The following is a 21,053-nucleotide window of genomic DNA, read 5'->3' on the forward strand; positions in this document are numbered from 1 at the left end:
GTCTTGTGTCTGGAGACCGCAGGGCAGGGGCGGTGGGGAAGGATGCTCAATGCAGAGTGCCAGCTGAGAATACCCTGGCTAAAGCCTGCTGGTCAGCAAGTCTCCTCAGACCGGGTGGGTAAATGGAGGGTGTCTCTCTCCTTGGGGGAGTCTCTTGCAGACCCAGCACATAGTGGTGTTCAGGCGGCAAGAATGCCCTCAGATATATGACTTAGGGACCTCTGATTTCTTCTTCTTCCTCCCCCATTCTCAGGCTCCCCTGGGTTCTGGGAGGAGCACCTGCTGAGGGCTCTCCCTCTGTTGATGCTGGCTGTGCCCCAGCCACCCCGCTGTAGCCGTGGTGTTCACAGGTTCATAGAAGGACCTGAAGCAGAGCTGCGTGCCAGGGGACCTGCCTCCCTGGCTGCCAGACCCAGGCACTGGCAGATCAGCTCCGAAACCAAGGCTGTCTTTTAAAGATGAGAGGCACCTTCCAGCATCAGATGGGTACTTCTCACCCACATTTTGGCCTTTCCAATTTGATTTCTCACATCTCATCATCTAAGACATTGTGCTGACCAAATTTCATTTATAGACATCCCTCGCTCGTGTGTGTTAAATGCAGCGCCAAAGTGAGCAGTCTGGACCCCAGAGTTCCTCCTCTGGAGGAGAGTTAGTAGCTCCTTAAGTGTACACAGCTGAGCTTTAAAGGAGAAAGCGTACCTGACAGTCCAAATGTGGCTGGGGATGTCACCTGCCACTCCATCTCATCCTTCTTGATCTCAAACACCACGTTGGCATCGTGGAAGGAGCGGTTCATGAGTTGCTGCAGACGGCTCAGATCTCCCATGACCAAGGCAGCATGGTACTGGAGCACTGGGGACCCAGCTCTCGTCTGAGGCTCTTTTTCCATCTTCTGAAAGATTTGAAGTTCTCTAACTGGCTCTGGCCATCTCTCCATTGCAATGCCCTTGGTTTCAGAAAAGCTCTCCAGGAAGGCGAAAGATGGTCTTACGGAGTGTGAGCTATTTCTATTGTCATTACTCAATTGTCATCCAGCCGGGGCTCGGTGCTGGTGTATTTATAACTCCTGCGGGCTCCGATGTGATCATGGTTACTTGATACGACCAGCGTCGTGTGACCACTGACATGCCCGAGTGCTCAGCCACCCCCTTGTGATTATATAGATTTGACTTCCAGAGACAGATACATCTGTTTATCTCCAAAACAGCTCTCCACAGGAGGGCAGGCACCCGACAATGGGCGGGGCTCCTTTTCCTGCTCTGTAGGGTGTCTTCTTGTTGTTGGCCTATCGCTTTCTTTGCTGCTGTGGACAAGGGTGGGCAGACATGTGTTCTGAGGGCTGTGTGAGCCCTGAGCATGTATAAGGAGCCCCAGCTGGATGCTGCAAACGACCAGGCTGTCCCCAAGTGTCCCTGGGAGGGAGGCTCCATAGGGTAGACCACGGATTCCCAAAGGCATCATCTTGGGCCCCTGGTGGCTCATGAATTTCTTTTAGTTGTTGAGAACTCATCCCCAAAGGCCCATAGAAATGTCACAATCTCTGTTTCCGAAACAAATGGGAACAGCTGTTTATTAGCAACTTACTAGTTATTTGCTACAGTTTAGTGCAGGGCTTTATTTTGTCTAAAAATTAATAAAATCACTTTTTTCATAATATGGGTAATACACATTCTTACATCTTTTTTTCCCAGTTCTGGTTTTTCTCCCACTAGGAAGTTGGGATGGGCCACCTTGGTTGGGCTATAGCATTCTTTGCCATGTCCGTGTCAGTGATGATAAAAGATGTGTAGCTAGCGGCTAGAGGGTGGACGGAGGCTCAGGGAGGGTGCTGCTTGGATGGGCCAAAGGGGACATGGTGGAGCACGTGCCTGGGACACTGATGCACAGAGATGCTGAGGGAGGGGAAAGAACAGCAGCCACCATCCACGCGGCTCCAGTGTTGGACACGCATCCATAGGATCGGACACACCCCCGTGGGATCCTGTTGCTCTATGGTGTTGCAGTCAAAGAAATGACAGAGATGACAGGAAGAAAGACTTGAACTCAAGGAATTGGGGTTGTAGGGAAAGCGCAGGCTTGGTCACAGCCAAACTTCTTAAGCACCCTCTTCCCCTGTGTTTCTGTCTCTTGATCTTTGTACCTCAAAGCGCCCCTTGACTCCTTCTGTTCTTCTAAGCACGCCCCCTCCCGTCCCCCAGTCTCAGCAGGCTGTCTGTGTTGGCTCTTTGTTTTGAACAGTAATTCACCAAGACTTTCCACAACAACAGCAGGCCCAGCAGAGTACCCTTGATCTTCCTTAGAAGAGGTAAAGGGTGAAGGCGAAATCACCTGCATTTATCATTTAATACAGATATGGTTCTACCCTGGTTATAGAGCTGATTTGCAGGCATAAATGCACATGCATGGACTGACCCACGGCCTGGAGTTTCCCTCACGTGGTAGAACTCAGATCTCCTCTCTAAAGAGGGCTGTGGGGTTGCTGGGAAGAGGGAGATGTGCTCATCTGTCTGGTCACTGTGATGCCTTCATGCAGGCAGATAAACAGTGTTGACTGTGTCCCCAAAGCTGAAGGGCTCTCATTGGTGACACACAGGGTGCAGATAGGAGAGACTTGGTCACAGCCTGAGCCAGCTGCCATGGGGCTGCAGGTTAATGATCCTCTCTGTGGTTGTCTGATGTCTGGGCCAAGGCTCAGTACAGAGGGTGCCGAAGGGTCCATGGAGTTCAGCTCTCAGGGCTCAGGGTGAGTTGCAGGAGGAGACTCTTTCTACCCAAATATCCTCAGCAAGTAGCTTTCTGTCCGGGACCCCCATAGGTGGGCAGCCTTGATGACATTTGCAGAAGAGGAAATCAGGACTCCGAGGTCCAGGTAACTTGCTCAAGGCTTCTCGATCCTGAGATGGTCAGCGCCCAAACACCTGACTGTGAGCATAAGAACTTCCTACCTAGCCCTCACTGCTGCCGTTGACCATGACACATTTTAGCACAGGGATTAGTAGTCCTCTGATGGTGTATGGTGTCTCAGGCCTCCAAGTGTATGTACATGCTGTCCCCTGTACCTGGCATTCTGGTGGTCCCCTTGTCCCCTGGCTGGCTCCATTCTTCAATGCTCAGCTTAGATTCCCTTCACTTCTGTGGCTAGTCCTGTTGTCTGTTCTGGCACTCTGTCCATGGTACCTGGCTCACTGTTGATTGCTGCTCCTGTCTCTGCCCGCCACTGGACCATGAGCATCAGCTTCTTTATCTGCATGGGGGTTCTTAGTACCTAGCACAGTGTTGTCACTGTGGTCCTCAACTGGTCCTCAGTGGAGACGGTGAAAGAACGAATGGATTGATCTCTTTGAAATTTGCTCAAGTGCACTGAAATTCCTCTTGTTCTTGGCCATCTGCTACCTTTTTCCCTTAGGGAATTTAGGTGGTAAACTAGCCCCATGGCTGGCCAAGGACAGGGTCTCAGATGCTGGGGCTAGGGGTTCTGCCTCAGATCTGTGAGCTTCAGTGTACACCCTACCTTTCCCCACATGTCAAAATGCTTTACCAAATTTCATAGGACTGTCTATTGAATGCTTCCTGGAGGCTCTTCATTTTCATATTCCACTATAATTAACACATGGCATTATATTAGTTTCCAGGGTACAATAGAATGATTCAATAATTCTATAAATTTCTCAGTGCTCATCATGGTAAGCATACTTGTTGAGCATCTTTTCATGTGTTTGGTGGCCATCTGTATGTCTTCTTTGAAAAAATGTCTATTCAGGTCCTCTGCTCATTTTTTTTTTTTCCTCTGCTCATTTTTAATTGGATTATTATTATTGTCATTTTGGTGTTGAGTTATAGAAGTTCTTTATATATTTTGGATATTTACCCCTCATCGGATATATCATTTGCAAATATCTTCTCCATTTCAGTAGGCTGCCCTTTCGTTTGTTAATGTTTTCCTTTGCTGTGCAGAAGCTTTTTATTTCGGTGTAATCTCAATAGTTTAATCTTGCTTTTGTTTCCCTTGCCAAAGGAGACATATCTAGGAATATGTTTCTACGGTTGATATCAGAGAAATTATTGCTTATGTTTTCTTCTAGGAATTTTATGGTTCAGGTCTCACATTTAGGTCTTTATTTCATTTCGAGTTTATTTTTGTGTATGGTATAAGAAGGTGGTCCAGTTTCCTTCTTCTGCATGTTGCTGTCCAGTTTTACCAGCACCATTTGGTGGAGAATGTCTCTTTCCCACTGGATATTAATAGATTAATCAACCATATAAACATGGGTTTATTTTTGGACTCTATTCCGTCCTATTGAACTATGTGTCTATTTTTGTGCCACTACCCTACTGTTTTGATTACTACAGTTTTCTAGTGTATCTTGAAATCTGGGATTGTGATACCTTCACTTCAGCTTTGTTCTTCTTTTTAAGACTTCTTTGGCTATTTTTTTTTTAGTTCTGTAAATAATGTTGGTATAGGAATTGCATTCAATCTGTAGATTGCTTTGGGTGGTATGGACATTTTTGACAATATTGGTTCTCCCAATCCATGAAAATGGATCCATGAGGGTCCTTTAAAACGTCATTTCACATGTTTTAAATTTTACTTCCCTTGTCTCCATCAGCAGTGGCAAAGAGAGAATCAGTGTCATCAGTGGAAGAGCTGAGATTTTTTTCAAGACTGCTCCCATGTGCCTGAAACACTGCTGGTTGCTATGGACAGGGTAGTGGTAAAGAATATAACCACGTTTGCAAGGAACTCACAGCCTCCATCAGACATAAGAGGCTTGTGCATACAGAAAATGACAAAAGGCAACACTACATAGACCATATCCTGTATCAGTTGTACACTAGCATAAAGCCAACCACTCTCCCCACTTCATTCATATACTAGGCAGTTACTCTATTTGTTCTTTGGATTTTTCATTTCTGTAAGCTTAGCCATTTTGCCATGTTATTTTTCTCAGACTAATTGTGATTAGATTCATTTCAGAAGGACTTATTCATACACAACTATAATATGATCCAACTTGGACTTCACTTTAAACCAGAGAATTCCTTTGTTCCTGATGTATTTTGTCATGGGTTATTTTTAGAAGGGGTGGGAAAATTGGAGGTGAGTCCTGGGATAAGAGCCATTCTGGCCTGTGTTCTGCGATAAATTTAGCTTTCCATGCATTATATTTGTCAACAGCGCCCTAAATATCCAAGCTTGATTTCAGCGGGTAGAGAGTAGCAGTCCAGAAACAGACATGGTTCTTTGTGAGAGCTTTAAAAATAGCCCACAGGAGACAGCATTGATTTTACAAGTAGGACATGTAGATTAGTTCAGGAGCATGACGGAGGCGTCTTGTTTTTGTTTTTGTTTTTTTAAAGAGCAGCAGTAGCCATATGTGGTTATATGTTAAAAAACAAAATTAAAAAAAAAACACAAAAAACTCTACAAACATTTAAAAACAAATCCAGTCGTTCCTCTATTCGTTCAATAAGCATTCATGGGATATTATGCTCTAGAGTGTGTGGTTAGGTTTTGGGAATACAGAGACAAAAGATATAAGAATCCTGCCCCCAAGGACCACACAAGAAAGAGCAGTGACCACAGGACCCTAACATAGAGGAGTTTTTTAGTCCTCCTTCCCACCAGCTGAATGATGTCCTTTGATGACAGGTGAACAGCACTGTTTCCTGATCCAACACTGGGCTCCTTCTTGCCCATTGTACCACAGCTCTTTCCATCCATACCTTGCTTGGGTTGGGCCATTTTAATTTTATTTTTATTGTCTTCACCCTTCTCAGCTTAGTCAGAGCCAATGCGTAAGCTTTAAGATACAACTCAAACCTTATCTTCTCTGCCTATTTCAGTCCATATGAAAACTCAACTTCTTCCAAGAGTGAATTTGTATATGATGTTGCTGAGCAATTATTAAAATCTTTGAAGAATTATGATAAAACAGAAGGACCAGAAAGACCAGAGTTTTAGTTTTCAAATAAATAAAGAATTTGATCCCTCAAAGTCTGAATTGACATCAGTGCTGGGAAACATCCCTAAAAAGGATGAAAAGGATGGTTTGGGAACATTTAGAAAAGGGAGTGGGGATACTTGGAGCTCTGTGGGTCCCTAGGAACAGGTCATGGTGGATAAAAGAATTTTCCTTTGTGACATGGAGTCATTCATTAATATGTAGATGGGATGTAGGCATGGGGTATAGTTCCACCTGCAGTGGAAAGTTGAGAAGGTGGGAAAAAAATATGGGTCTTCTTTTAGGAAAGTCTTGCTAAAAACTCCAACTGGAGAAGTAATACACATGGCATGTGCAGAGCAGGGGTTCAAATCTTGGCTGTCAAATGGAACTACCTGGGGAGTGTTAAAAAGATACGGATGTCTGGATCTCACCTGAGAGGTCCTGGTGTCACGGGGTGGGGAATGCATCCTGGGCATCAGGTCTGTTAGATATGCCCCCCCCCACACGGCCACAGGGACTTCTAATGTGTAGACAAGGTTTCCCTCTGATCCTGTGCAGTACGCTTATGGATGACTTACATGGCATATGGAAAGGTGGATATCCAATTGATGAGTGACATGGATCATGACAATCACAATTGCAAAAGATCTCAACAGGCCAGAGCAATGGGCTGATTCCATTGATGCCCCAAGGTGACCTTAAAGCCCCAGCCACATAGGATCCCATTGTCCTCTGGGTCACGTGGCTGAGACCGTTGCACGCTGCTGGGGGCTCCCGTTTGTGGTACCAGGATTTTCTTTTTCTTGATTTTAGGGTCAGAGGTTAATGGTGCTAGGTGACATAAACACTGCAGATTATCTGACAGTATTTTAAACCATTCAGAGAGCATCTTGGTCCAGAGAAACTTGTGTCAGTCAGAGAAACTTCCTGGGACCCTGGCAGCACCTCTGCTTCGCCTCCTCATGTTTTTCTTGACCTTCCTGTCTGCTCAGACTCTGTATGCTCTGCCCTGCCCCCACACTGGGGCACAACATTGGCTCTTGAGTTTTTTTTGTCTGGTTTGTTTGCTTTACATCCACTACCAACATCATGTAGGGAGTTTGGTGACTATCCTGAAGTTATGAAGGGTCCGGCACCGGGTGCAGTCTTATCCCACCTCTCTTCTCCATCTGCACTTCCTCTGTCTCTGGTGCAACCACTGAAGTCCCTCCTCCCCTCCTTTCCCCTTCATTGTGGTTCCACACATTCTCAGGCCCTGCCAGTTCCAGCTTTTTCTCCAGAGACCTGGTCCAGGAAATTCTTCTGAACAAATACCGTGTCCTTCTTGAAAGAGGGGGACTCTGATGAAAAGAACCTTCTCCAAATCAGTATGCTTAATAGTTTTGGTTCTTCAGAGGAACTATCAAATGGTACTTATCTGATGGAAGAACTTCATTTGTATCTGTGGACCCTTTCAGAGTACTACACAGATTTGACTGTGGTGGCCTTTTATTGGAGTAATCTTGGGAAAAGAAGGACAAAAATCCAAATACGGGTGGATACCCAGCTTCTATCTGGACAACTCAGTGAATGGACTAAATCTCTCTAATAATTGCCCATGTAGTCAGCTGGACTTGAATATAATTTTGCAAAGACTATTTTTTGGATTTGAATTATAAACACGTTTTATCCATAGGAGACACAAAAACTGAAGGGCCGGTAGCTCATGAGAGGGAGTTTTGGCTTTGGAATCAGATAAGATGAAAAAGTAAAAATCCGCCTTAAAATTATGAGATATACAAATGGTACCGTTTGAATGATTGGTAGTTCTTATTCTCAAGTGATGTCAGGATCTTTGTATTCTGCCATTGAACTGATGAATGATTTTCTTTTGCTCAGAAGTGTCTGAGGATGAGCTCTGCTAGTACTCAGTGGAAAAATCTAGTTGAGCTTGAAATGTGGGTTTTATTACAGGGTCAGACTGTTTTTTCTCCAGGACAGAGACTTTCCATGTGTTCAGGCCACGAAGTAGATTTTCGCTCCCTGCCATTTCTTTGTGTTCTTGGAGAGAGCCAAATGTGTGGATTCTTTCCTGGGCCATTGGGAAAATGTCTGCTTCCTTCTGGGGTCAAGTGTCCAAGTAAATGGTTAAGTTAAGACAGCAAGTCATTCCCCAGGTGGACGTTGTGAGATTCTGAGCACTCTCTCAAATATGTGAATATGTATTGTTAGCCTGGTCAGTTCATACTTCCTACACGAATCGTTTCTCTAAATGGACGTGTATGAAATTCGATCAGACCCTAGATGTTCACATTACTACAGCTTGGCCAAGAGCTAAGGTCTTACTGTGAATCCACTTTCATCATAAATCATTTTATCTTGTTTTGATCCCCACTGTCCCATTTAATTTCTAAGAGCCACTCCTCCTCCATCCCCTCTCCCTGTAGCTTTTTCAAATAATAAAAAAAAGTTTTTAGAATAATAAGCTAGGCGGGTGTGTAAGGCTCTGCTTTCAAGAGCTCCAGGACACATTCACCCATGTACCAGAGTTAGTCACACAGACATTAATATAAAAAATGTTAAAATATCTCAACCTTTTCTCTGAATAACAATGTTAGCATAGCACACCTCATTTAACAAAACATTAAAACATTTTACTTCCTCAGATCAAGTGTATCTATTAATAATGACTTAAATTGTCTGTACTGATTTCACATTATTAAGAAATCTCATTCCCATCATGTGGAAGAACACAATATGGCGGGGGGGGGTGTGGACGGTTTGCGGTGGGAACACCTTGCTAACCTATTTTGCCGACATGGCTACCCAGCCCAACTTGGATCACGCAAAACAACAGAGTCCCTTCTCATTATGAATGCAATCTTATCCAAAGGTCAAGTGCTGCTTTCATCCAGAGCCCAAGAGAGCTTTTTTGGAAGCTCTGAACCAAAGGTGCCCTTGAGGGCTGCATATCCACTGTGGTAGAGTGTGAAACAGGGCCGCCAGATCCTGAACACACAGAGTCAAGAGTAAATAGCCCTGGAAGGACATTTATAGACTCAGGGGACGTTGCTGGAAAACATATTTTTGAAGCTTTCCCTGATAAAGGTGACAACGTTTCTTTACGACTGTCATGGGGATTTAATTACATGATAAAATTGCAGCTCCTGCCTCTTGAGACAAATTGCATGTTAAGACTGATTGTTTTTTATGAATCTCACACTGAGAGCGAAATACTTCTCTCTTGAAGTTGCTTTGATATGATCGTTATGTCCTGTCACCCTTCATATCCCTTCTAGATACGAGAACTTGGCTGATCCTGTGGTTGAAGAAGGGGGGCTCCCAGTGGGCTTGCTTGGTTGCTTTGCAGCTCGGCATGGAGCAGAGTGGGGCCAGTTTTGTCTGATGGATTTAAAGTTGGCTTCACTCATTTTTTAGTTGGTAAGAAATGAGAACTTTGGGCTTCCAACAGAAAGATAGGAAAAAGGCATTAAAAGAAATGAAAATGACTATTACAGACATATATAATATATAATTTTACTAATTGCAAAGGCAAGTTAAAATAAGATTTTTTTAAAAAGATTTATTTATTTATTTATTTGACGGAGAGAGAGAGATCACAAGCAGGCAGAGAGGCAGGCAGAGAGAGAGGAGGAGAAGCAGGCTCCCTGCCAAGCAGAGAGCCCGACGCGGGGCTCGATCCCAGGACCCTGAGATCATGACCTGAGCCGAAGGCAGAGGCTTAACCCACTGAGCCACTCAGGCGCCCCTAAAATAATATTTTTTTTTAAAGTCAAATTTTGGAAAGCTTCAACGAAACTGATGCTTCTTAATTTGCAGGTAGAAGGGTACATTTCTGTGCAATTTGGAAATATTCTATGTTGAGCTGATACATATAGGGGATTTTCCAGGTGCTAGCAGCCTAGCAGCCTACAGAGGCAAAGAGTAGAAGCCCTTGCCTGTAGGAAGTGTTGCACTTTGTGGAGAGATAGATGAGGCAACCAGTAACTAGTGAGTGGGATGAGATCACTGCCAATGACAGGTGCAGGTCTGATGGGTAGAATGCAACAAACAGAGCATTATAGTGATGGGAAGTAGGGATGGGACAGACTTTCTCCACAGGAGGCATCTGAGCAAAGCACAGAGGGGGTTGAGGTACAAGGCTAGCTCATGTCCCTTGGAGAGTGTCTGTTTCCTTTCCTTAACCTATAGTGGGGATGAGCAACTGTACCCTATTATTTGTGGCTGAGCAAGAGGCAAGGTGTAGCCTCAGAACTGCATTGCATGGGGCCATGAGTGCCGTCTGAAAGGGGGGTCAGGCAGAGGAAGAGTTGTGGGTAGTAAAGAAAAGCAGCATCCAGCAGGCCCAGGGGGTCAGAACATAAGTGAGTGGCAGGGACTAGACCTTTGTTGGACATGGAGAGGGGTCGCCCAGACCCTACTCTTAGGGAGGAGTTGTTACCCTGATGCAACTCCTTCGGGGTTTTTCTCAGCTGTAGAGAGCTGCCTTACTCCAGAATACACCTCTCAAGGCAGCCAGATCCCATGACCACTTAGGTGTGTGGAGAGGTCCTGACATCTTGACCCGATGTGGGAAAACTGTGAGAAGGGTCTCCGCTCCAGAGCTCCCCTAGGGTTGGCTACACATCGCACTGTGCCTCCTGTGTCACAGATCAACTTCTCCTCTGCCAGTCTGATTTTCTCCCTCTCTTCACAGGTGTTCATGCCCTGCAAATATCCTGTGAGGCAAACTCCACTCAGCATCAGACTGTGAGCTCCTGAGTCTCTTGGACCACCTGGAAGGATGGGGTGGTGGGTGTGTGTTGTTAGAGCAGGTGAAGACAGGAGAGCAGAGAGATGGCCTACTCAAGAGCCAAGAAGGGTGAAGGGATTGATAGTGTCATTGGGGTATTTTTTTTTTAAAGATTTTATTGATTTGTTTGACACAGAGAGAGCGAGCGAGTGAGAGAGACAGAGAGCGAGCACCAGCAGGGGGAACAGCAGGCAGGGGAGAAGCAGGCTTCCTGCTGATCAAGGAGCCTGATGTGGGTTCGATCCCAGGCCCCCAGGATCAGGACCTGAACCAAAGGCAGGCACTTCATTGGCTGAGCCATCCAGGCTCCCCTAGGGGATGGTTTTAACCAGAGTTCCTAAGCACTAGTTAAGCACCTGGGATTTTTTTTTTTTTTGGTCTCAATTTGCCATGGGTTGATTCTTTTTTAAAGTACAATTAAAATTAATTACAAGAAAAAATATAATAGAAAAAAGTCCAGTCCGGCAATCACACACTGTCATATTGTTAAGTTGCTGTCAATATTTTTAAAAGCTTACTGTCAATTTCCATGGCAAACACTTGGCAGAGTGTCATCTGCCTCTCACTGTGCTCTGACTAGTGCTATTTTCCATCACTCACCGGGGTACAGGGCTGGTGAAAGGATGCTGGCAGAAGTGCTTAAGGGTAAGTTAGCTCCTGGCACATCTTTCAGGCCCTTGAACACTTGCTATAAAATTTGAACTAGAAGGTATTGGACAGAGGTCACTAGACTTTTTCTGCAAAGTGCCAGAAAGCAAACATTTTAGGTTTTGTAGGTCGTATGGTCCCTGTGGCAACTTCAGCTCTGCCATGATAGAATGAAAGTAGTCATTGATAATATGTAAATGAATGAGCACAGCCAATCAAACCTTACTTGTAAAAACTGGCAGCCAGGACTGGGACCATAATTTGTTGGCCTTTGCTGTAGGCAGTAGGGAGCCACTGCAGGTTTGTGGGAAGGGGAGAGACAGGCACCTTCAAATAGGAAACAGTCGTTGCACCCTTCTCTGTGTGTGCCTTTCCCACTCCTCACTTGAGTGAACCTGCTCTCTCTTCTCAAGGCAAGCTCAACTCAACAACACTCAGCAGAGCATCCAGGTACCCTGGCACACATTTGACATATTTTCCTCACTTATATCTCTCTTCTGGTTTGCTGAACTTCTTGAATCTGTAAATTTATGTCTTTCATCAAACTTGGGAAATGATTGGAATCTATTTCTTAAAATATTTCTTCTGCTCCATTAGCTTCCTTCTCTCTTTCTTGGACTCCATTTGGCTATATTGGATCTTCTAAATTGTCCCACAGTCTCTGTTCATTTTCTTTTCTATCATTTTACTTGCCGTTCTTCAGGTTGGATACTTTCTGTTGATCTATTTTCAAATTCATAGACCCTCTTCTGTTAAGTCCATTTTGACTACAACAAAGCCAACTCTAACTTCAAGAGTGGTGGGTGAGTTGTATTGCCTTAAGGACTCAATTAATAGAGAAGGAAGCACCTCCTTGGCCCCAGTCTCTCCACTGCCATCCTTCCTATTAGAAGATCTCATTCCATTGCTGAATGGATCCTCACTGCCTTTCCAAAATAAGTGTAAACCCTCGTCTAGAATTTGTGGTCTCATGTTGTGCTATCTATCCCAACTTACTTGCCTCAACTTTTCTCCCCCTACTCTGATTTACACAGCCTAATTTCCAGGCAGGTCCTTCTTCATTGCATAGGGTGTTGTGCCCCAGCATGCCTCACTTTTTCTCAATCTACTCCCTCTATTTGGATTCCCTTGCTTTTGATCACAGCATGTTGAGAACATATCCATCTATCAAGGACCAGCCCAAGAGAATTTTAGTGTCCCCCATATGTTATGTGGCCTGTTAATATTTATTATGTACCTACTGTGTGCCAGAATATGGTGAATAGGACAAACCCAGTCCCCGTTCATATCCAGTTGCTGAATTCAGTATTGGAAGATAATGGGCAATGAGATGGAGAAGTAGAACCAAGCTACAGGTAGTCATTTGCCACTTCCAATTAGTGCCTTAGGAATGTTTTTCCTGAACAGAGCTCACCATTGCAGGAACCGCCATCCTCCTGGGAAGGAGAAAAGCCTCTTTGCTATCATCCTCATTTCTTTTTGTTCTTTCAAAACTCTCCAGTGTGCTTGGGAGTGATGCTAATAGAAGTATGTCATCAGCATACATTATTTCTTTATTAGCCTGTTTCTCAATTTTGATTCTGAAAATATCCTGATTTAGTCTAATTGCAATTTCACCGTGTTCCACAGGCAGTGACAATTCATACTGGGGGAGCTGAGACATGACCCTGTAGGATTTTTCTTCCTGCCCCATATGCTCTGAAACTGGACCATTAGCTCTAAGGCATGCATCTCATCTCATCACAGTGACTCAACCTGCTTCTGGGGAAGAAGAGAGCCTAGGGTGTGTATCTGGTTGAAAGCAAAGAAATATCTTTATTCTAGGTGGTGGGAGATATTTTTCTGTATCTAAAGCAAAGGCTAGAGCCATTTTATTCCTAAATAATTTAACTATATTCAAAGATAATCTGATGTTATTGTAGGAAAGTGTATTTCTAATAAATTCCACTTGATCTGGGTGAATCAATTCAGGCAGCGCATAATTGAGTCTGTTAGCAAGGACTTTAGCAAGAATTTTGCAATCAGTGTTAATTAAGAAGATGGGACAATAATTTGTGCATAATTCCGGATCTTTTCCTGGCTTGTGAATCAAAGTAATAAGAGCAATGCTCCGGCTGGTGGTGGGATAGTGTCATTAGGTGCTGATTTATAAGTACTTAGAAAGGTTTAATTTCATTTTGCTTCGAGCAGGGTCTCCCTGCCCCCACATCGTCTGCTTAGGGTGTGCAGCCGAGATGGTGGAATGCTTCCCTCTCTATCCTTCCCTGTCACCGCTGACCTCCTGCTTTCCATTTCTGTTTTATTCGGCAGCCAAGGACCCCATTTATTCATCCATGTTTTTTCTTAATACTCTTACTTGAATTATTTGAAGACAGAGACTCCATGCTATTGATGTGTGTGGGCATGAGTATATATGTGTGTAAGGTAAAGTAAAAGGGCTGTATGCAGCTTCAGTGGGGGAAATTTGTTCATGGATCATCCTGAAAAATGTGTCTGGGTGGGTACGTATCAAGAGCCTTTGACTAAAACTCAGGAAACATACCTTGTTTATACACTGCTGCTAACTGGCTGTTGACCAATGGAGGAACAAATGTGAGCCTCAGTTTCTCCATCTGTAAAATGCAGCTGTAAGATGGGTGAACTACAGGTATCATGGAATTCTGGGAAGAGTGTTGGATTTATACTTTCCACCAGCTGTCAGGCCTCGGGTGTGTAACATACCCTCTTAGAGCCCCGTTTTCCTCAGCTGGGTAAGCAGGAAAGACAATAGCCCTTGGGAAATATGGACTTAATGAAGGTCCTTGATACCGTGAGTCCTCTCTCTTTGCCTCCACTTAGGGTTGGTTCCAGTTCTAACATGCTCTGGTTTGGGGATGTATTCTCCCTAAAGATTAGAACAGGCTGGACTTGTGCCAAGCCGCTGCTTATTTGGTGCATTCAAGTTCATAAATCAGTCTCCCACCATGCTCCAGGAGAAACCTTCTTTCTCCCATTGTTGTGGAGTTAGCCATTCCTTTGCATGTGGGGTGGGGTCTACACAGGGCTCTGTTTGGATGCTCCAGGCTTCCAAAGGCAACGGGGTTTTGTTAATGGCCTCCACAAACACAAGTCATTGGTCTCAAAACCTTAGCACAATTTATAAAGACCCTGAGAGATGAGCCAACCAACCCCATGTTCTTAAAGTGAGGATATTAAGGTTCAGAGAGATGGACTGACAAGTTCAAGGCCATGGAGGCAGTGGTAGAGCCAAGGCAAGAACTGGGTCATCTCGCTGTTAGTTTCTTGCTGTCCCCAGCACACCATTCTCAGAGCCACCAGCAACATACATGCTTCTGTCATTACTTCAAATATGACTCCTACAAGGGAGGGGCTGTGCTCATTTCACTGACATTTGACTGTTGGGCTTGTCCTGGGTGATGTTCTCCTCCATGCACAGGGAAGGGGTGGCAGATGTGGCCCAAAGTGATGGTGGACTCAGTGTCAAGCCTACAGGGGTGCTGGCTGGGTGAGAAGTTGCATTGCACAAACAGACCCCATTTTGACGTGTATGCCTATGCCTATCACACATTCCCCACAATCAATCCCCAAGTGTATACATGCTGCTGGGTGCGATCTCTTAATAAAAACCCAATTAGTATTTCTTTAACTTGCCTCCAGATGCTTAAATACCATTACCCCAAACACAACATCATGTCTCTAGTTTTCTGTTTCAATCAAGAATTCAAGTAGCATCTTGACTTGTATATAATATATCAGCAGCAAAATCATGGAATGCTGACATCCTTAATAATAGCAATTAGTAATCAGTTGTTTCTTAAGTAGTTTGATTACACCAGTTACCAAATTGTACAGTAGATGCATTTGGGGGCAAGAAGGGTCTTGCCACCCCTCCCCCCAGCCATCCTTTCTCCCTTTCCATGTTCTTGGTGGTTAGTGAACTGATAGGCATTGAAAGATGTGAGGACAAATGATGCAATCGTCACTAATATTAAAATATTATCCAAAAGTAGAATTAAATATTTCTTTACAGAAAGTCTAACCCCAGTAGTATCCATAGGAAGGCAATCCGTCATGTCAGCAAAAGAGCTTAGACTATCTGTGCCAGGCAGCACACACAGACTTTGAGCTCCTTCTCAGAGCAAAGACCCTGTGCTAGGCTCTGGGTACCAATATGTGTTCAGTAAGGTTCTCACCTTCAAGGAGTTGTTTTTAAGTTTTAAATATCTGGTGGGTATAGCAATTAGCCCAGCAAGGCCATGTGTTTCCGTAACTAATGGAGACTGAGGCCATTGTATCTTTATGGAGGAGGAGAGTCTGTGGGCCAGGTGAACAGGGATGGTCCTCTAGTGGAGACCATGCACTGAGCAGGCTCTGGAAGGAAGGGGTGGCCTAGGTGAGCAAAGGAGGTCCTCACGTGCCTCAGAATTTGGGTGCAGCCCTGGTGGGGAGGTTCCTATTGGAATGGGGTGGGTGGCATAGATGGGGGAGTTGACTATTGGACAGCTGTGTGCTTGGTCCTGTTCACCTTCTCTCTCTCTCTCTCTTATGCGCACACACACACACACACACACACACACACACACACACATACACACAGAGGTGGGGGGAATGCCCCATTCCTGGTCCATCCCAGTCCATCCTTGCAGGGGACATGTGAATAGTGTCTTTAGGGAAATCCCAGCCAATGACCTTTCCCCTGCCTGTCTGCCAACTGTGTACAGAGGACACATGCTGCACTTTGTCCCATGATCTGTTAGGGCTAAAATTTCAAGTTCCTCTGACCTCAGCCCTCATCAAGGGGGGGGGGCATCTACACCTGGGGAAACTTCTCCAGAAAAAGCTCCTCCCACCATTTTCTCAGCTGGTGCCTCCTTTCCTCATGCTTTTATTGTGATGCTGACATGATGCGTTGGAATAAATTATTATTGTTGTTTTGTGTTCCCTTTGGTTGAATAGTAAGTTCCTAGTGCAATGAACATGGGGAGTTCACTGACAGATAAGGTCCTTGTGTGTTCATAGTGACAAGCACAGGAGAGAGAATGGTTACTTTTCTTTTTCTTATTTTTGCAGATTGTCATCTTTGGAACTAGACTCAAAAACCTGTAACCAGGGTTGTTCTTGGGATGGAAACTTTCCTCCTCTTCCCTAAATGCATTTGTCAACATGCATCTTGGCTCCTGCCTCTCCTGGCCTGAGTGGGCATTCCAGGTGCTGGTCCTCGTTGGCCCAGCCCCATCTCCCATCTTCATATTTCTCCCCTGGAGGAGAATAAGTTCTTCACAGTATCCATTTCCAGTATGGGCTGTATTTCAGCATATTGCCATAAGTTCTGACCACTCTTCAAGCATTCTAAAGACCTCACATGTATATTTAAATCCAAACAGCTCTTGTTCCTGACAAGGATAGTCCTCAAGGACTCAAAGTTGCCTTGAGAAAGAGCTCATTTGCTCTCACACTCAGCAAAAAAGAAATCATGCTTCACTGCAGGCTGTGACAATGAATCTTTGGGATCATTGCCTCAGAGAAGCACAGAGATGATGGGACCTCAACATTGATCCAAGTCAGCGTTTCCCAAGAAGCACCTACAAACTACCAATTCCTCTGGTGACAAAACCACACCAAGCCTTTAATATACCATTGTGCCAAACTCCAAGCGTATGATTCTGCAGGAAGCATCTCCCAAGTTCATTCCATATGGACCTCTGTTTGGGAAGCCCTCATTGAATCTCATGTCACTGGCCCAGAAAGGGAAAGAGACTTTCCTAAGGTCACACAGCTCATTGGTGGCAGAGTCCAAGTTCCCTTCAATATCCCGCTCCATGGCGGGAGCTTCTCCAGACCCCTGGTGACCGCTCGGGGCTGATGTGCCTGGGCTCTGAGCCTGGGAGTCATCCCTCGTATCACTCTTGTTTATGTTCTCCACTCTCCCTGTTGCCAGGCACACAGTAGGGGCTCAGCACACTGTCACAATTAGGTCCCTCTGTTTTTGGTCTCCATTGGTAGCACCAGCCTCTACTTGTCACCAAGACCTTCCCATGGACCCACCCATGCAGTTCTCATCTTTATCACTGACCTTTGTGTTTATCCTGCTCTCTTGGTTGAGACCCTTGTCATCTCTCACCGATAAACTGTCTTCAGTCACCTTCTAATTAGGCTCTCCTTCCTTTTCTTGTTTCCTTCAAATACTGTTTTCACATCATGCCCGGAGCAGCATGCCCAGAACACAAGACTGAGCACACTGCACGCTCTGCCTTGGATTCAAGGCCAGCCCTCTTTCCCTATAATAGATACACTGGTAACAAGATGTGCCTTAATCATTCAGAGTATGATCACCCTGAAATGAAAACAACCCTGAAGTAACCCAAGCCCTTAAAACATGTCATCAGCAACGAATTGTTCTTGCCTTTCTAAATGGTGCACTTCAGCAGGGAGAAGTATATACATATATGATTTAGGATGTAATGGGTTCATCGTGGGAAGGAACGAAACTCTCTTAAAACAAATGTCACTGCTTTCAAGTGTCCAGCAGAGTTGTGGTGGTTGGGGGACAGTGAAGATGGGGCAGGGCAATTAGTAATGTGAAAAGAATGATATTTTAAATTGCGGATTCCAAATACACACATCCCCAACCAGCATTGATGGCTTTGTAAAAGGGGATGTCGAGGGGGGACTTGCTTTTAAGCATAGCAGAAAACAGAGGGCATGACCATGGGATGTAACAAATGTAGGCGGGGTTCAGGGACGGCAACCAGGCGTGGCATAGACAAAGGGGGAACCCTCATCCCTGTGTCTGAAGGGGCAAGATGGGAGGTGAGAGCTGTCAGCCAGGAGCTGAGCTTTTGGCACAAGGATAAAGCCATTTGCTGCATCCAACAGGGGTCAGAATGCATGAGGCAGGTGATGCAGTTCAGAAGGTCAGCTTCATAGACGGGCACAGGGCAGACAGGGTGAGGTAGGGAGGGTGGCAAACACAAAACATAGAGCTCAGTGCTCCAGGCGAAATTGCAGTTTATGATGACCGAATTCCCTCCTCACACGACAGGGCAATCTCTTGCACTGGGCAGCGTCCCAGGTACTGGCTTGATGAGACCACAGTGCCTGTCTACGTGAAGCTAAGATCAGAACAGAGGCGTGTTGTTCTTTGGGCCTGTGGCTCCTGGACCCTCACCCTGATCATGGCCACAGATACTAGGAAAACCAAGGAAAAGAAGAAGCAGGAGATGTTTTCTCCCTATAGCCTAATGCAGCTCGCTTAACTCCCCAATGAAAGGCCGCCAAGGGGGTACACCCATGCCATGAGGGAGCAGAGCGATTGTCACCCCCATCCAGACTGATCTGGATCTCCCTCTTCATCACATGAAAGCCCCACTGGCTAGCACCAATGTCCCGTGAACACTCCTTTTTGATATATTTTCTGCTCGTGGGAGCATGTGTGTATGTGTGAGTGTGAGTGTGTGTGTGTGTGTATGTGTGTGTGTGCAGGTGTACATGTGTGTACATGCAGGCATGTATGACAGGACTCAGTCTAGTGGGTTGACAAGAGCCTTCTGTACACCTTGTAGGGGCCAAGCACCTCTGACAAGCTAGAACACAGCCCTCATATGTGCAGCATAAGGAATAGCATGGAGGATGTTAGGAGAATGAAGGGAATACTGAAGTGGGGGAATCAGAGGGGAGACAAACCATGAGAGACTGTGGACTCTGAGAAACAAACTGAGGGTTTTTTGGGGGTGAGGGGTGGAATGATGGGTGAGCCCGGTGGTGGGTATTAAGGAGGGCACAGATTGCATGGAGCACTGGGTATTATATGCAAACAATGGATTATGGAACACTACATCAAAAACTAATGATGTACTGTATGGTGACTAACATAACACAATAAAAAAAGAAAGGAAATCTTGCACCAGGGCAAATAGTTCCATTTTTTATACAAATAAGTTCTGCAAAATGACAAAAAAAAAAAAAAAAAGAAATGGGAAGAGATTGCTTCCCTGAATAGACACATCCCATGTGTACAGGTCTACAAAGAAAAAGAAAGCCCTGTGGCTAAGACTTTGTCCTGACCTGTACCAGAAGGATGGGTGGGCAGGCAGAGGACAAGGACCAGTGCACGCTTTTTCAGTTGCTGGCTCAAGGATAAATATTCACCACCAGCAATGTTCAGGATGTGGTGAGACACACGTTCTCACTGTCGGAGGAAATGGAAACCCTTTTAGAAAGCAGTTTGTTAACTTTTCTGTCCTTGTTTTCTTGTCCTTGTAATTCTGCTCCTAGGAATTTATTTTAAGACTATAACTTGATGTGTTACAGGTAAACAATGAATCATGGAACACTACATCAAACTCTAATGATGTATGGGACTAACATAACACAATAAAAAATAAATTATTAAAAAAAGGATATTACCTGGATAGGAAAAAAAAGCACCATACGAAGGCTGATAAAGATGCTAATTATGGCATTAATTATGGTAGTAAAAATGTAAACAAATATTCCTTTCTTGTTGGCATTCGGTTTAAGTATTTTGTGATTAATCACCTCAATAGGTGATTGAAATTAAGAACACTATGTAGCGTCATGGAAAATACTTTAGATATATTAACTCAACAGAGCAGAACACAAAACTAACATTGTGGACATGGCTATAAGGGAGGGGGGAAATCTACACATGCAGAAAAAGTGGAGAAATGGAAACAGGTGTGTGGGAGGACGGGGGCCCCAGGAGTGCTTGTCCTCTATTTAAATTGTTTGTAGCAGGTACCAGGGGTTGCATAGCAACACACATGGTGCATGCAGCCAAGTGTGTACGTATATAAACAAGAACCAGACAGGCAAGCCTCCAGCATGTGCCATTTTCACCCATTCACCCTTCCACCTCCAGGAACAGCCCACCCCTCATGATGGGGAATTCGGTGTCAGACACACGCTGGTTACCTACGAGCGCGCCAACGGGCAGCTGAGCCGCGGGGTCCTTCATCCAGTCATCATTGTCCAGTTCTATCACGGCGTCCACGTGCCCCACTTCTGTGCAGATCAAGTGGCTCACCCTCTCCTCATCCCTGGCGTCCAGGGCAGACTTTAATCTCCTCACTAAATCTGAGTGGAGCGGGTAATCCGGAAGGTGATCAGAGTTGGACATCATCATGCTGTTTGTGCATGGACCAAACTTCTCAACTGAGTCCAAAGGTAGCAGCTGTGGCGCGCAGGGCACTGTGGGCATTGCTTTAAATAGAACAAACCCGGCTCGCCTTTCAGCTGCTGGGGAGGGTCATTGGCTGGCAGCCCTTTTCTTCACAGGGCCATGGGAATCAAACTTCCTGAAGGTCTCCGGTTAAGATTATTCTAGGGATGGAGCAGTAGACATGTTGGTAAGTGGAGGAAGAAGATAAGGGGACAGCATTTTAAAAGAGAACTCTCATAGGTACTGTTGTGCAATGCCCTCTTTCAGCAAAAGTGAGATTTTCTCATGAAACTGATTGAAAGGAGAAGTATTACCCAGTGGTCCACTTTCCTTCTTTCCCTGAACATTGACATGATGTGTGGAGATGTGGCAACCATATTATAGCCATGAGGTGAGAGTCAAGAGTGAAGGATCAACATACTGAGGAGAATGGAATAGAAGGAGGGGAAGAGATGGCTTCTCAATGACATTTCTGGACCTT

At 45.1% G+C, this 21,053-nt stretch overlaps 1 protein-coding gene across 3 annotated transcripts in view; it reads right to left on the reverse strand.

The window, feature by feature from the left end:
* The window catches only part of ASB18 (ankyrin repeat and SOCS box containing 18), a 63,044-nt gene extending 42,463 nt beyond the window's left edge, over nucleotides 1-20,581 (reverse strand). Inside the window, exons 1-2 of one of the 3 annotated variants that reach the window (XM_047722205.1) lie at nucleotides 20,330-20,581; nucleotides 703-847 (exon numbers count right to left, since the gene is read on the reverse strand). In XM_047722205.1, the coding sequence (XP_047578161.1) occupies nucleotides 703-847; nucleotides 20,330-20,536 (352 nt within the window). In that variant the 5' untranslated portion in view covers nucleotides 20,537-20,581. Of the gene's footprint in view, nucleotides 1-702; nucleotides 1,427-20,325 lie in introns of those variants that run through there. The other 2 variants (XM_047722203.1, XM_047722202.1) reach the window with 2 other exon arrangements.
* Nucleotides 20,582-21,053: the final 472 nt, after the last annotated feature.

The sequence above is a fragment of the Lutra lutra genome, chromosome 3 (assembly GCF_902655055.1).
Source record: "Lutra lutra chromosome 3, mLutLut1.2, whole genome shotgun sequence".
Lineage (NCBI taxonomy): Eukaryota > Metazoa > Chordata > Mammalia > Carnivora > Mustelidae > Lutra > Lutra lutra.